General features: G+C 42.3%; 1 protein-coding gene and 1 long non-coding RNA gene across 2 annotated transcripts; both read left to right on the top strand.

The window, feature by feature from the left end:
- The first annotated feature begins 1,066 nt into the window (after positions 1 to 1,066).
- LOC124015189 lies at positions 1,067 to 8,808 on the top strand. Its single transcript, XR_006835106.1, has 3 exons — positions 1,067 to 1,216; positions 7,563 to 7,722; positions 8,745 to 8,808. It is a non-coding gene; the product is annotated as an uncharacterized LOC124015189 (long non-coding RNA).
- Positions 8,809 to 12,060: 3,252 nt separating this feature from the next.
- On the top strand, positions 12,061 to 14,328 carry LOC124015188 (telomerase RNA component interacting RNase-like). The gene is made up of 3 exons (XM_046330205.1): positions 12,061 to 13,133; positions 13,489 to 13,566; positions 13,671 to 14,328. The coding sequence occupies exons 1-3, from the start codon at positions 12,861 to 12,863 to the stop codon at positions 13,773 to 13,775; spliced, it is 456 nt and encodes a 151-aa protein (XP_046186161.1). The 5' UTR covers positions 12,061 to 12,860; the 3' UTR covers positions 13,776 to 14,328.
- Positions 14,329 to 14,525: the final 197 nt, after the last annotated feature.

The following is a 14,525-nucleotide window of genomic DNA, read 5'->3' as shown; positions in this document are numbered from 1 at the left end:
CCCCACTTGCTAACCTCAAACCTCTAAATATAAAATGGAAAAACCAATTCCTGTAACACTGGTGATTTTGTTACTCTTATGTTTGTCATTTTTTGCATAACATTCTACTCTTCCCAACAGCAGAAATATATGTTGGTAGGACAAGGCTATATATGTGTACATGGAAGTCAGTGATTTATGTTTACTTTTGGTTACTGAGGCAATACAAATGTGATGTGACTAAAATGAAAGGACATTTGGTTGACAAAAAGGGCCCACTTATTTAAATCATTTTGAAAATAACTACACTAAATTATTATTCAACTGACAAAAATGTGACTAAGACTTAATGATATTTTAGTCATAATGACGAAGACTACAATACCTGTGGGAGGAATTGGTATGCAGACTGCGAGCCAGGCCTAATCGTCCAACATCAGTGCCTGACCTCACTAAGGCTCTTGTGGCTGAATGGAAGCAAATCCCTACAGCAATGTTCCAACATCTAGTGGAAAGCTTTCCCAGAAGAGTGGATGCTGTTCTATCAAAGGGGTGACCAACTCCATATAAAAGGCCTATAATTATGGAAGGAGATATTCTACAGGTGTCCACGTACTTTTGGTCATGTAGTGTACATCTTGAACAATGTTAGTAGGTGGTGAAAGCATGAAAAGGATATTTTAGTTGTCAATGGTACCAGCTATCTGGCTTGACGGACCTACCTGGCTGGCTGGCAGGACCTACCATGCAAACCATCTCCATGCCTTGTACTAAGACACTGTAACCATTTCCAAGTGTCAGGCAAAAGCAAAACACCCTCCTAAATGAAGGACTCTCCACTTTTTTGTAACTCTAGCATGCATGGAGTGAAGGGCTTTGTGTTTTTATTTTTATCTGTCTGTTTCTTTGTATAACTTTTTAATCTGTGCATAGAGCGTTATATCAAAAATTTAGGTGAAGGACATATTCTAGTATTTTGCACTAAATAAAATGGGGTAATTGAAAAAGCCAGTGACGAGGATATTGTTTTTGTAAATGGCCTCCAGTACGGTAGATGACGACACATGCATTAATTTACTAGGCTAACTGACAATTGACGTGACTGAGGTGAAGAGCGACATGAATGCAGTAACCATTTGAACAGTTTGCTACGACAGCGTATGGAGGAGCGGAAATATTGTGGAGATGTGGATATTGACAGCCAGGAAGAAGGAAAGGGCTTTAGGGAAGCGATATGGTGAGGAAGCTTGGCGTCAAGTACAAAAAAACAAAACATATCCTGGTTGCTCAGAAATTGAAAGTGACGAGCGTGTGGATGAATTACCTGCTGTGACCGGTGCGGTGAAGAACGCAGAGTCGAGCCTCGCCCCAATGATTCTGGCCCAGTGCGAGTGATATATTTTCCTTTTGGCTAATCCATACGTGGTGTCAGGTTGGGTGGAGAAGGGGTTGGGGACTGTCTGTGAAAGGAACTCGAAGTGGACTCGTGAAAAGGCCTGTGACTTGCTTTGCTCTCTGGAGCAGGGCGTCATTGAAAGGAGCGCTAACTGGGGTGGCGTTAAGTTCTGACACCCACTGTTTGGTGCAACGCAAACCTGGTGGAGAGCATTGTGAAACAGAGAAGACTGTGTATCCTGCTGAGTTTTGATGCAGTCTTGACTCGATAAAGTCAAGTTAGGATGTGTCAGTTATTCTGTGAGCGCTTTTGTCCCAAAACCATTGCGGTGTTTTAGATGCCAAGTTTATCGTCATGTTGCAGCAGTGTGTAGGAAGGAGACGTGAGAAGTGTGCAGAAGGGCATGAGACAAAGGAATATGTAGTATTGGTGGAAAAAGCTGTGTGTCTAAATTCGCCTGCAGGCTGCCAGTTGGGGAACCCTGCTGTAAGGTTATGTTGCTGAAGACAGAAGTGTCCGTTTCAGAGAAAGGCAGGTCAAGGTTGCCAGGATCAGAGTAGTACAGAAGGTGTCGTATGCTAAGGCAGTGAAGAGAGTATTAAAGGAAGGTGGATCCATGGCAAGGGATCCTGTGATGCTCCATGTGAGTAGGACGAGACCAATAGAGAGTAGAAGGACTAACGTGCTTCAGTATGATTGGCTTCTTAGTGTACATAGTGTCGTCGAAATTCTAGTCAAGTGAGAGAGACTTGTCATTTCCTCAAACAATCGATCTTTATTTGATATCGATTAATTATTGCAATAATTGAACAATTTTAAAGGGAGAGATAGGGATACCCCATCCTCTCCTAAAGGGGAAAATAAAAATGTAAATCTTAATCTGTCCAAACAATTCAAAATTTGAATTCTTATTTTTCTTTACAATTAACTTCCCATTTCCTTTTTTCCCACTTTCTTTATTACTTTCACTAGTCTACATATCTGTTTACTTGAACTCAGAAGCCCTCTCAATCACCATCACCCAGTACATTTCACTTCCACTCAAATACTTGTTCCCCTCTACAGTCTCTTCGTCTAACGTTACTTTACCAGGTGAACAAAAAGTGTTAAATTATAGACAAAACAAAACACGATAACTTCTGTTAACTGGGAGGCCACTGTCCTCCCTCCACTCTTATAATCATTTGTGTTTTTATCCACTCCAACATTTACTGTATATACATACTATACCCAATCTCTGTTGGATATTCACAATTCGCTTCAGACCCATTAAATGTATATTATTTTAAGATTAACATGTAATGCGCCGAATTTATAAACTACATCGGCCAGTTTCAGAAGTGAAAATATAAACTTTGGAGGAGCTCTCGAGACTAGATTTCTTTCTGGTTATAACTTTCACTATAACATGCCTGGCACTATCCACCAGTCTCCTGTAGATAGCGCTCTCTGTCCATAAAAGGTCTGGCACCTGAGATGGGTAAACAGGAAATCGGACACTTTCCATTTTGCCTACTCACAAATTGGTTTAGAACGTCAAACTTTGGAATATCAACAAAAACTAAATCGGGACTACAATACATTATAGCCTTAAATTTAAAAACAAATCTCTACATGTTCAACATTTAAATGGTTCTATTTGACAGGGCATAGGTTTTGTTTCAAAATGTATTACCAGGACGGAGGGCATCCCATAAGTATTTATAGTTTTATTGGTTAGGGGTAAACAATTCCCCGTACCCAAAGTGGACATACGCCAATATTTTTCTGAGACTATTTCCCAGACCCTGTGTAGACAGTCATGTAATCTTTTTAACTTATCTCTATCGAATTATCAATTTTTGTAATTTTGTTTAACCTTTATTTAATTAGGCAAGTCAGTTAATAACTAATTATTATTTACAATGAAGGTCTACCAAAAGGCAAAAAGCCTCCTGCAGGGACGGGGCTTGGATTATAAAAAAATATAATAAATAGAAATATAGGACAAAACACACATCAAGACAAGAGAGACAACACAACACTACATAAAGAGAGACCGAAGACAACAACATAGCAAGACAGCAACATATGGCAACACAGCATGGTAGCAACACAACATGGTAGTAGCACAAAACATGGTACAAACATGAATTGGGCACAGACAACAGCACAAAGGACAAGAAGGTAGAGAAACAATACATCACACAAAGCAGCCATAACTATCAGTAAGAGTGTCCGTGATTGAGTCTATGAATGAAGAGATTGAGATAAAACTGTCCAGTTTGAGTGTTTGTTGCAGCTCGTTCCTGTCGCTAGCTGCAGCGAACTGAAAATACGAGCGATCCATGGATGTGTGTGCTTTGGGGACCTTTAACAGAATGTAACTGGCAGAACGGGTGTTGTATGTGGAGGATGAGGGCTGCAGTAGATATCTCAGATGGGGGGAGTGAGGCCTAAGAGGGTTTTATAAATAAGCATCAATCAGTGGGTCTTGCGACTGGAATACAGAGATGACTAGTTTACAGAGGAGTATAGAGTGCAGTGATGTGTCCTATAAGGAGCATTGGTGGCAAATCTGATGGCCGAATGGTAAAGCACATCCAGCCGCTGGAGAGCACCCTTACCTGCCAATCTATAAATTATGTCTCCGTAATCTAGCATGGGTAGGATGGTCATCTGAATCAGGGTTAGTTTGGCAGCTGGGGTGAAAGAGGAGCGATTACGATAGAGGAAACCAAGTCTAGATTTAACCTTAACCTGCATCTTTGATATGTGCTGAGAGAAGGACAGTGTAACCATAGTCCCAAGTACTTGTATGAGGTGACTACCTCAAGCTCTAAACCCTCAGAGGTGGTAATCATACATGTGGAGTGAGTGGCATTCTTCTTACCAAACCACATGACTTTGTTTTGGAAGTGTTCAGAACAAGGTTATGGGTAGAGAAATGTTGGACACTAAGAAAGCTTTGTTGTAGAGCATTTAACACAAAATCTGGGGAGAGGTCAGTTGAGTATTAGACTGTATCATCTGCATATAAATGGATGAGAGAGCTTCCTACTGCCTGAGCTATGTTGCTTATATAAATTAAGAAGTGCATGGAGTCTAGGATTGAGCCTTGGGGTACTCCCTTGGTGACAGGCAGTGGCAGAGACAGCAGATGTTCTGACTTTATACAGTCCATAAAGCGACCAACTCAGGATACTTTTTTCACCCCTTATGTAAGTCTATGTTTGGGTGTGCAAGTTTGTATATTATTATTATTATATGTCACGTTCTGACCTTAGTTCTTTTGATATGTCGTTGTTTTAGTATGGTCAGGGCGTGAGTTGGGTGGGTTGTCTAGGTTAGTTTTTCTATGATTTCCTATTTCTGTGTTTGGCCTGGTATGGTTCTCAATCAGAGGCAGATGTCAATCGTTGTCCCTGATTGAGAACCATATATAGGGAGCCTGTTTTCTATTGTGTTTTGTGGGTGATTGCTTTCTGTTATGTGTCTGCACCAGCCATAACTGTTTTCGGTCGTTTCGCTTTGTTATTTTTGTTATTTCCGTGTTCATTTTAATAAATATGGACACATACCAAACTGCACCTTGGTCCTCACCATCTTCCACCAACAACGGCCGTTACATTATATCCATTATTACTTAAACAAATCTCCAGTAATCGATTATACACACATACAATCTCTTTTTTTCATATCTTCACAGAAATTTCCAAATTTCAATCAACTTATTATGCAAATTTCAAGCTCTTATTTTTACAAAATTCAAATTTTCTCATATCACATTCGCACTGTACTGTTAAAAAAAAACACTCACCAATTAGTTGTTTTCTAAAATATTTTTGTTATAACCTGCAGGAATATTGTCTAGTTTCTATCTCGAGATTAGTTCCTGGGAAACCGTAACTCATACATTTACATCTTACTATTATTACTTACCCATGGCATTACCTCTTTAAATACTTATGTTACACACTACTGATTTCACTAGTGATGGACTGTTCCCCTTCAGGACCACATACCCAAGGCTTTTAATCAGTCACTAGGTGCGTAGCCTAGTGGTTAGAGCGTTGGACTAGTAACCGGAAGGTTGCGACTTCAAACCCCCGAGCTGACAAGGTACAAATCTGTCGTTCTGCCCCTGAACAGGCAGTTAACCCACTGTTCCCAGGCCGTCATTGAAAATAAGAATGTGTTCTTAACTGACTTGCCTGGTTAAATAAAGGTAAAATAAAAAAGGTCCACTAGTCATAGAGTTCTCATGGAACTTCCACACCCTAGTCTTTCACCTAGGTTCACTAGGCCTAATTTCGCTAGTCACAAATCTCTAAAAGAACATGTCCATCCTAGGCTTTTAGTTAGTTCCCACTAGTGTCACTGGTCATAACATTCCTTATTCAAAGGACATCACATCCCAGGCTTTTAACCAGTACCTACCAAATCCAATCAAATTTTATTTGTCACATACACATGGTTAGCAGATGTTAATGCGAGTGTAGTGAAATGCTTGTGCTTCTAGTTCCGACAATGCAGTAATAACCAACAAGTAATCTAGCTAACAATTCCAAAACTACTACCTTATACACACAAGTGTAAAGGGATAAAGAATATGTACATAAAGATATATGAATGAGTGATGGTACAGAGCGGCATAGGCAAGATGCAGTAGATGGTATCGAGTACAGTATATACATATGAGATGAGTATGTAAACAAAGTGGCATAGTTTAAAGTGGCTTAATACATGTATTACATAAAGATGCAGTAGATGATATAGAGTATAGTATATACGTATACATAGGAGATAAATAATGTAGGGTATGTAAACATTATATTAAGTAGCATTGTTTAAAGTGGCTAGTGATATATTTTACATCAATTCCCATCAATTCCCATTATTAAAGTGTCTGGAGTTGAGTCAGTGTGTTGGCAGCAGCCACTCAATGTTAGTGGTGGCTGTTTAACAGTCTGATGGCCTTGAGATAGAAGCTGTTTTTCAGTCTCTCGGTGCCAGCTTTGATGCACCTGTACTGACCTTGCCTTCTGGATGATAGCGGGGTGAACAGGCAGTGGCTCGGGTGGTTGTTGTCCTTGATGATCTTTATGGCCTTCCTGTGACATCGGGTGGTGTAGGTGTCCTGGAGGGCAGGTAGTTTGCCCCCGGTGATGCGTTGTGCAGACCTCACTACCCTCTGGAGAGCCTTACGGTTGTGGGCGGAGCAGTTGCCATACCAGGCGGTGATACAGCCCGACAGGATGCTCTCGATTGTGCATCTGTAGAAGTTTGTGAGTGCTTTTGGTGACAAGCCGAATTTCTTCAGCCTCCTGAGGTTGAAGAGGCGCTGCTGCGCCTTCTTCACGATGCTGTCTGTGTGGATGGACCAATTCAGTTTGTCTGTAATGTGTACGCCGAGGAACTTACCTTACTACCCTCTCCACTACTGTTCCATCGATGTGAATAGGGGGGTGTTCCCTCTGCTGTTTCCTGAAGTCCACAATCATCTCCTTAGTTTTGTTGATGTTGAGTGTGAGGTTATTTTCCCGACACCATACTCCGAGGGCCCTCACCTCCTCCCTGTAGGCCGTCTCGTCGTTGTTGGTAATCAAGCCTACCACTGTTGTGTCGTCCGCAAACTTGATGATTGAGTTGGAGGCGTGCGTTGCCACGCAGTCGTGGGTGACCAGGGAGTACAGGAGAGGGCTCAGAACGCACCCTTGTGGGGCCCCAGTGTTGAGGATCAGCGGGGTGGAGATGTTGTTACCTACCCTCACCACCTGGGGGCGGCCCGTCAGGAAGTCCAGTACCCAGTTGCTCAGGGCGGGGTCGAGACCCAGGGTCTCGAGCTTGGTGACGAGTTTGGAGGGTACTATGGTGTTAAATGCTGAGCTGTAGTCGATGAACAGCATTCTCACATAAGTATTCATCTTGTCCAGATGGGTTAGGGCAGTGTGCAGTGTGGTTGAGATTGCATCGTCTGTGGACCTATTTGGGCGGTAAGCAAATTGGAGTGGGTCTAAGGTGTCAGGTAGGGTGGAGGTGTCATTGTTGTTCTTTTTACAGAACCCCACCACCTAGTCTTTTGATCTGGTAGAGACCCCATGGGACTTACTTAATCATTGTTTCCAAGAAACTTCAGTCTCACCGTTTATTTAACTATGTTCGAGATTCCGTATTTACCCACCAACTCTCTCCTCTTGGATCTTAGGCAGGTCCCAGCTGAGTGTGGGCTTCCCTGAGTCTCCTAATTTAGGTGACTCCTGTGCACAGTTTAACCCAGGTCCTCAGGAGCCAGTCAGCGGGTGAAGGTTGGGATCCCATCCTCATCGCCAAGAATGAGACGCAGATCTGAAAGAAAGATGAACGAGGTCAGTGGCTGTAATGCACCTAATTTAAAAAAAGTTGCCAATCACTATATAAAGTCAAGTGAAGAAAAAGCCTGGAAGGAGGAGAGGTGACTAGAAACTATTCGGTTGACTGTTTTAAGTGTGGATTAATTGGCAGAGTAAAGGACCCTGTGCATTTCAGGTAAAATAACAACTCAATGTTTATATCCCAGGAAAAATTAGCTAGCAACAGCAAGCTAGCTAAATATAACAAATTAGCTAGCAAGTGCAAGCTCGCTAGCTAAATTGCCATTAATGTCTAATGCTTTCAGAGTTTGTTTTGATATTTTAACCTGCGTGTCAAGATCGCGTTTGCTGTGGTGGGGACAAAATACATTTTGGCACGATGGCAAAAATAATTGCGCAAGCAGTGTGGGTGCAATAATTGAATAACAGGGATTTCTAAATTGTCTGGTCTGGTCAGCATGTTAGACAGTGCTACAGGGAGACAGGATGGACAGCTGATCATCCTCGCAGTGGCAGACCACATGTAACAACACCTGCACAGGATCGGTACATCCGAACATCACACCTGCGGGACAGGTACAGGACGGCAACAACAACTGCCCGAGTTACACCAGGAATGCACAATCCCTCCATCAGTGCTCAGACACTCCGCAATAGGCAGAGAGAGGCTGGACTGAGGGCTTGTAGGCCTGTTGTAAGGCAGGTCCTCACCAAGCATCGCCGGCAACAACGTTGCCTATGGGCACAAACCCATTGTCGCTGGACCAGACAGAACTGGCAAAAAGTCCTCTTCCCTGACGTGTTGCGGTTTTGTCTCACCAGGGGTGATGGTTGGATTCACGCTTATTGTCGAAGGGATGAGCGTTACACCGAGGCCTGTACTCTGGAGCGGGATCGATTTGGAGGTGGAGGGTCCGTCATGGTCTGTGGCAGTGTGTCACAGCATCATCGACTGAGCTTTTTGTCATTGCAGGCAGTTCAACGCTGTGCATTACAGGGAAGACATCCTCCTCCCTCATGTGGTACTCTTCCTGCAGGCTCATCCTGACATGACCCTCCAGCATGACAATGCCACCAGCCATACTGCTCGTTCTGTGCGTGATTTCCTGCAAGACAGGAATGCCAGTGTTCTGCCATGGCCAGTGAAGAGCCCAGATCTCAATCCCATTGAGCATGTCTGGGACCTGTTGGATTGGAGGGTGAGGACTAGGGCCATTCCCCCCAGAAATATCAGGGAACCTGCCTTGGTGGAAGAGTGGGGTAACATCTCACAGCAAGTACTGGCAAATCTGGTGCAGTCCATAAGGAAGAGATGCACTGCAGTCCTTAATGCAGCTGGTGGCGGCACCAGATACTGACTGTTACGATTTCCCTATAAATAATCTTATTTACATGACACATCTGAAATCAGGCTACCTGATGTGATTTTGATAAATGCACAAAATCGCCAATTACAATAAATGCTCTACCACAGTGACCATATTATTTTGGGGAAGCCTATTTGATTTTATGTTCAGACATTCACTCTGGAAATTCCTTTGGTCTCTACTGAGTTAGGTAAATCAGCATTCTTGTACTGTTCCACAAATAAATCTTTAAATTGTTCTTAAATTTGATGTGTTGGTCTCTCTAGGGCAGGTATTCGCACTTTTCTTTCTTCCCTAACTGTTTTTTTCTTCACATTTTCAAACAGTACATTTATATTTTCCAACGGGGTTATACATTTGGGTGACGTTTTTTCTTTATTTTTTCGACTGAGTAGCCTCGTCTCACTACAAAAAATAAAATGAAACCTTCTAGTGTTCAGCGAAATAACAATACAATGTCAAGCCTCGTCAAATAATAAACATCCAATCACATTAACTGTTGCTCTCTCGCGGGAATTCCACTAACGGTCCGTATGTAGCCAAACGTAGCTGCTGCTCATTCCATTTGCTCGAAAATTGATAAATGTTTTTTTTTTAAGCCCATAGAGACACATACCAGCTCTACTGGTAGTACTGCTACTACCAGCAGTACTCCACCTGCATTTTTCAACGAAACAATTTGTTCTGCTTCCACGAGCACATCCAATGCTAGCATCAGTAATTCTACATTTGTTGTTAGCCCAGCTAGCATGGACACTGACAGTTGTGAATCTGAGGCTGCCGAAAAGCTACTGCCCCCTTACCCGGGAAAGCACTGAACAACAGACAGGGACGTTGGACCATCAAAGAGACGCAAATATGATGAAAGCTACATTGATTTGGGGTTCACTTATATTGGGAGTAGTGCCTTTCCTCAGCCACAGTGTGTTATATGTGCAAAAGGACTATCTCACAACTGGAAACCTTCACTCTTGCGCAGATATTTAGAAACAAAACATGCCAATTTGAAGAATAAGCCAATCGTTTTTTGAGGGGGAATTATAAGATGACTTTCGAGTTGTAAGACATATATATAAAAGCAACAGATACCATTAATAAGAAAGGGCTAAAAGTGTCTTATATGGTGAGCTACCGAGTGGCTAGGACATGCAAGCCCCATACTATTGTGGAGTACTTCATTCTTCCTGCTGCTGCAGATATGGCTGGGACAATGCTGGGGGAAAAGGCCCAAAAAAACTATACAGACAATGTCTTCATCAAACAACACTGTTCCACAACACATCAGTGACATGGCAGGAGATGTTTTGAAACAATTACTGCTTTGCATACAAGCCAGTGAATTCTATGCATTACAGCGGAATGAGTCAACAGATGTGGCTGGCATATGTTTATGGGGTGTCAATTAAGGAAGACATCCTCTTCTGAAACCACTGGAAACCAGGACAACACATGTTTTAAGTACTGGACAGCTTTGTGACATCAAATGGACTTTGGAGGTCAAGATGTGTTGGTATCTGTACTGATGGCGCAAACGCCATGACAGGGAAACATAGTGGAGTGGTAGCAAGCAGTTGCTCCCGACGCCACTTGTGTACACTGCAGCATCCACCGAGAGGCTCTTGCTGCCAAGAGAATGCCTGACAGCTTGGAAGAAGTTTTGGACATTAAAGTGAAAATGGTTAACTTTGTGAAAGCAAGGCCCCTGAACTCTCGTGTATTTTCTGCACTATGCAATGATATGGGCAGCAACCATGTAAGGCTTTTACAACATACAGAAAGAAGCTGGTTATCAAGGGGCAAAGTATTGACATGTTTTTTTAAATTGAGAGACGAGCTTAAAGTTTTCTTTACTGTCCATAGTTTTTACTTGTCTAACTGCTTGCATGATGATGAGTTTCTCACACGACTGGCCTATCTGGGTGATGTTTTTTCTCGCCTGAATGATCTGAATCTAGGATTCAGCAACTATATTCAATGTGCAGGACAAAATTGAGGCTTTGATTAAGAAGTTAGAGCTCTTTGTCTGCATTAACAAGGACAACACACAGGTCTTTACATCATTGTATGATTTTTTTGTGTGCAAATTAACTCAAGCTTACGGACAATGTCAAATGTGATATGGCGAAGCACCTGAGTGAGTTGGGTGTGTAATTATGCAGGTACTTTCCCGAAACGGATGACACAAACAACTGGATTCATTATCACTTTCATGCCCTGCCTCAAGTACACTTACCGATATCTGAACAAGAGAGCCTCATCGACATTGCAACAAGTGGCTCTGTGAAAATGTAATTCAATCAGAAGCCACTGCCAGATTTCTAGATTGGGCTGTGCTCAGAGTATCCTGCCTGGGCAAAACGCGCTGTTAAGACACTGATGCCCTTTGAGACCAGGTACCTATGTGAGAGTGGATTCTCGCCCGGCCCTCACTAGCATGAAAGCTAAATACAAGGCACAGACTGTGTGTGGAAAATGATTTTTGACTGAGACTCTCTCCAATACAACCCAACATTGCAGAGTTCTGTGCATCCTTTCAAGCACACCATTCTCATTAACCTGTGGTGAGTTATTCACAATTTTCGATGAACAAATAAGGATTTATATGTAAGATGGTTAAACAAAGACCAAAATGATTTATTATTATTATTTGTGCTCTGGTCCTGGAAGAGCTCTTTGTTACTTCCCATGAGCCAGTTTGTGACAACAACAAAAAAATCACACTCATTCTTATGTTTAATCAATGTATTGTATAGTGTGTTTGTGGCAGGCTTACAATGATGGCAAAAAAAAACAACATTTTAGAGTGCGCTGACCCTGGTGCTAGGGGGTAAGCTGCTGTAGGTTGAATGTGTTTGAATGGGTACGGGACTATAAAAAGTTTGGGAACTACTGCTCTAGGGCAGTTCGGAAAGCTGACTGAGGACCTTATTACTGATGAATGTGTTTGTTTTTTTGGCCGTTTCTTTTTTTATGTTTGTATTTTGATGTCTGGTAGTTTCTGAAGTAAAGGTTAAATAAAAAGATAGGGCCAAGTAGTGGAATAGTAAGGAGGTTTTAATGGGTGAAGGGTTAGTTGTAGGGCATTTTTTCTTCCCTTTATCCTCCCATTTTAATTTCAAACTAATGAATTCACACTCCAGAACAGTAAGACAGAGCTCACACGGTGGGTGGCGGCATGCACCGCTAACGAATGTTTGGGGACCGCCATAATACCATAGAATATTGACGTGCTGACGTAAAATGATAAGCCGAAATTCAACATGGCCGATAACAAGTGAAAGAAAACCACATCTGGATAAATGTATCCAATATATCAGTAATATACTTCACTTTGAGAGTCGTTTGAAAAAATATATTATATATAATGTGGTTGATTTGTGTTTTCCTATAGTTTAGCTACTCGTGACACAATTGTTTGGTCATTAGCTAGTTTACATTTTTCGAATAGCTAGCAACTACAACGCTGACGGGGCTAACGGTAGCTAGCCTCCAACAACAAGTCTGCGTTTTTTTTTCGCTACGAGGACGTGCTAGCTCGCTGGGAGACGGGACAAGTGTCGCTCCGATTAATTTATGGATTTCCACGTTTTTAATTTGATGGCTTCGTATGCTAGCGCATTTGGTTATAAGTTTTTTGCTTAGTTTGGGGGTTCGGGTGGAGTCTGTCACCGATAGCAAGTAGCTAGCCGGCGTTAGTTTGTGTTGACACAAAACGACCAGAGAGCACACCACTAGTTGCAGAAAGGACTAAAGGAACTGAGCCCTTCTACGTGAAAAAAAGGTAACATGGATCCGAAGCGTGGATACAGCAGAAGACATCAAAACAGCAGCGATTCGAGCAGTAACAGCCCGGGGTCGCCAGCCAGTCCTGCACCGGGAGTCAGCAAAGCAGCAGCGGCCAATACATTTGCCAATGATGGAAGCTTTATGGAGATGTTCAAGAAAAAAATGGAGGAAGAAAAAAGGAAAAAAGAAATGGACCAAGGATGTGGTGATAAAAGTACTGCTGACGAAGGACAGTCGACACAGGAAAAGAAGACTCCGAGTGTGACCAGCTTTGTAAGGGGTTTGGCAGTTGTTAGCTAGATTGTAGCCAATGGCAATGTCTCAATTAACAAATGACAAACATTCGTTTTTTTATCCACCACACACTGCTCACATTAGTGAATAGTTACATCACAATAGAGGGATACATTCACACGTGAAGAGGTGCACTGCAGTGTCACCAACAAGTAACCTGAGATCCACATCAGGTCTAGACATTGAAAAGCATTCATTAGCTACTCAAGACTTCAGGAATGTTTCCCGTGATAACATAGGCTTGTTCTGTGTTCTCTCGTCTTGTGTAGTCTCCATTGGCAGTCCACCCACAAGGGCTCGTATAACGGTTTCAGTCTTCTATCCCCTAACCCAGGTGGGGAAGCGCAGAGGTGGCTCTAAATTGGCCCTCAAGACTGGCATGGTTGCGAAGAAACAGAAAGTAGATCCTGAGGTTGAAGAAATATTTTTCCCAGATCGTTTTGTCATGACATCGTCTTTATGAAATACCACTTGTGTCCTCTAAGCCATTGTCTAATTATTTATTCTGTTTTCCAGGTGGAGGGCAAGGGGGATGCCTGGACAAAATACATGGCAGAGGTGAAAAAGTATAAAGCCCACCAGTGTGGCGATGACGACAAAACCAGGCCCCTGGTCAAATAGACTCTGGAGGACCTTTAGAAAGAAAAACCAACAGGGATTAGGACAGCCATCAAACCTTCTGCATACTGCCACACTCTTTACAGCTGTAGAAGCGATTACCTATTTAATGTTTAATCTTGTTTTTCCTGTTTTCTTTTTGGGTTTAAATGAATGTCAGCTTGTGTGCTGTATGGGGCCATAGCATTTTGATGTGGAGTTAAAAAGGCTTTTGGGATTGTATTGGAGTACATTACTGGTCCTGCTTGATTATTTAAGGGTTATGCTGTCAGGATTGTAGCTCCTGGATTAAGTCATGAGTAATTTTCTGAATTTGCGTTATGGCATTTGATGTCAGCTAAATTATAAGCACCACCCATTGACCTGTATGTGTTGGCTTTGTCTGGACCCAGAACCCTAAAGAACCTTTGTGCTGTTTCAACCTCAGTCTGGTGGAAGCACAGAAAGTTGTGCAGCCTTGTTGATTCATTTGACCTTTTGAGCTGCTTTGGATAAGCAACTGTCAGGTAGTGTCTCCGGTTTGTTACCCATCAAATAAAACTTTTGATTAATCAGACTGCAGGTAGCATGGTAAAGTGTTTCTTTGCAATGCTGACCATTTGTGGATTTTAAGAGCCAATATTGAGACTGGAGGGGGTTAGTTCAACCCACTCTGATATACTTTAACTTTTCACTATGTGGATGTTATTGGCTTGTTTTCCATTTTTATGGTGTGTAGTACTTCATGACAGCGAGTGAAGGCACAACAAGACA

Source organism: Oncorhynchus gorbuscha, linkage group LG26, assembly GCF_021184085.1.
Source record: "Oncorhynchus gorbuscha isolate QuinsamMale2020 ecotype Even-year linkage group LG26, OgorEven_v1.0, whole genome shotgun sequence".
Taxonomy (NCBI): Eukaryota; Metazoa; Chordata; class Actinopteri; order Salmoniformes; family Salmonidae; genus Oncorhynchus; species Oncorhynchus gorbuscha.
Note: the sequence above shows the minus strand (reverse complement) of the source record. Positions and strands in the feature narration are given on the sequence as shown.

What these genes read in the sequence shown, in the direction of transcription:
- LOC124015188 (XM_046330205.1), top strand. Translation starts at nt 12,861, where the DNA reads ATGGATCCGAAGCGTGGATACAGCAGAAGACATCAAAACAGCAGCGAT. An exon ending in CTCCGAGTGTGACCAGCTTT is followed by an intron (nt 13,134 to 13,488) that starts GTAAGGGGTTTG and finishes CCCCTAACCCAG; the next exon opens with GTGGGGAAGCGCAGAGGTGG. An exon ending in AACAGAAAGTAGATCCTGAG is followed by an intron (nt 13,567 to 13,670) that starts GTTGAAGAAATA and finishes TCTGTTTTCCAG; the next exon opens with GTGGAGGGCAAGGGGGATGC.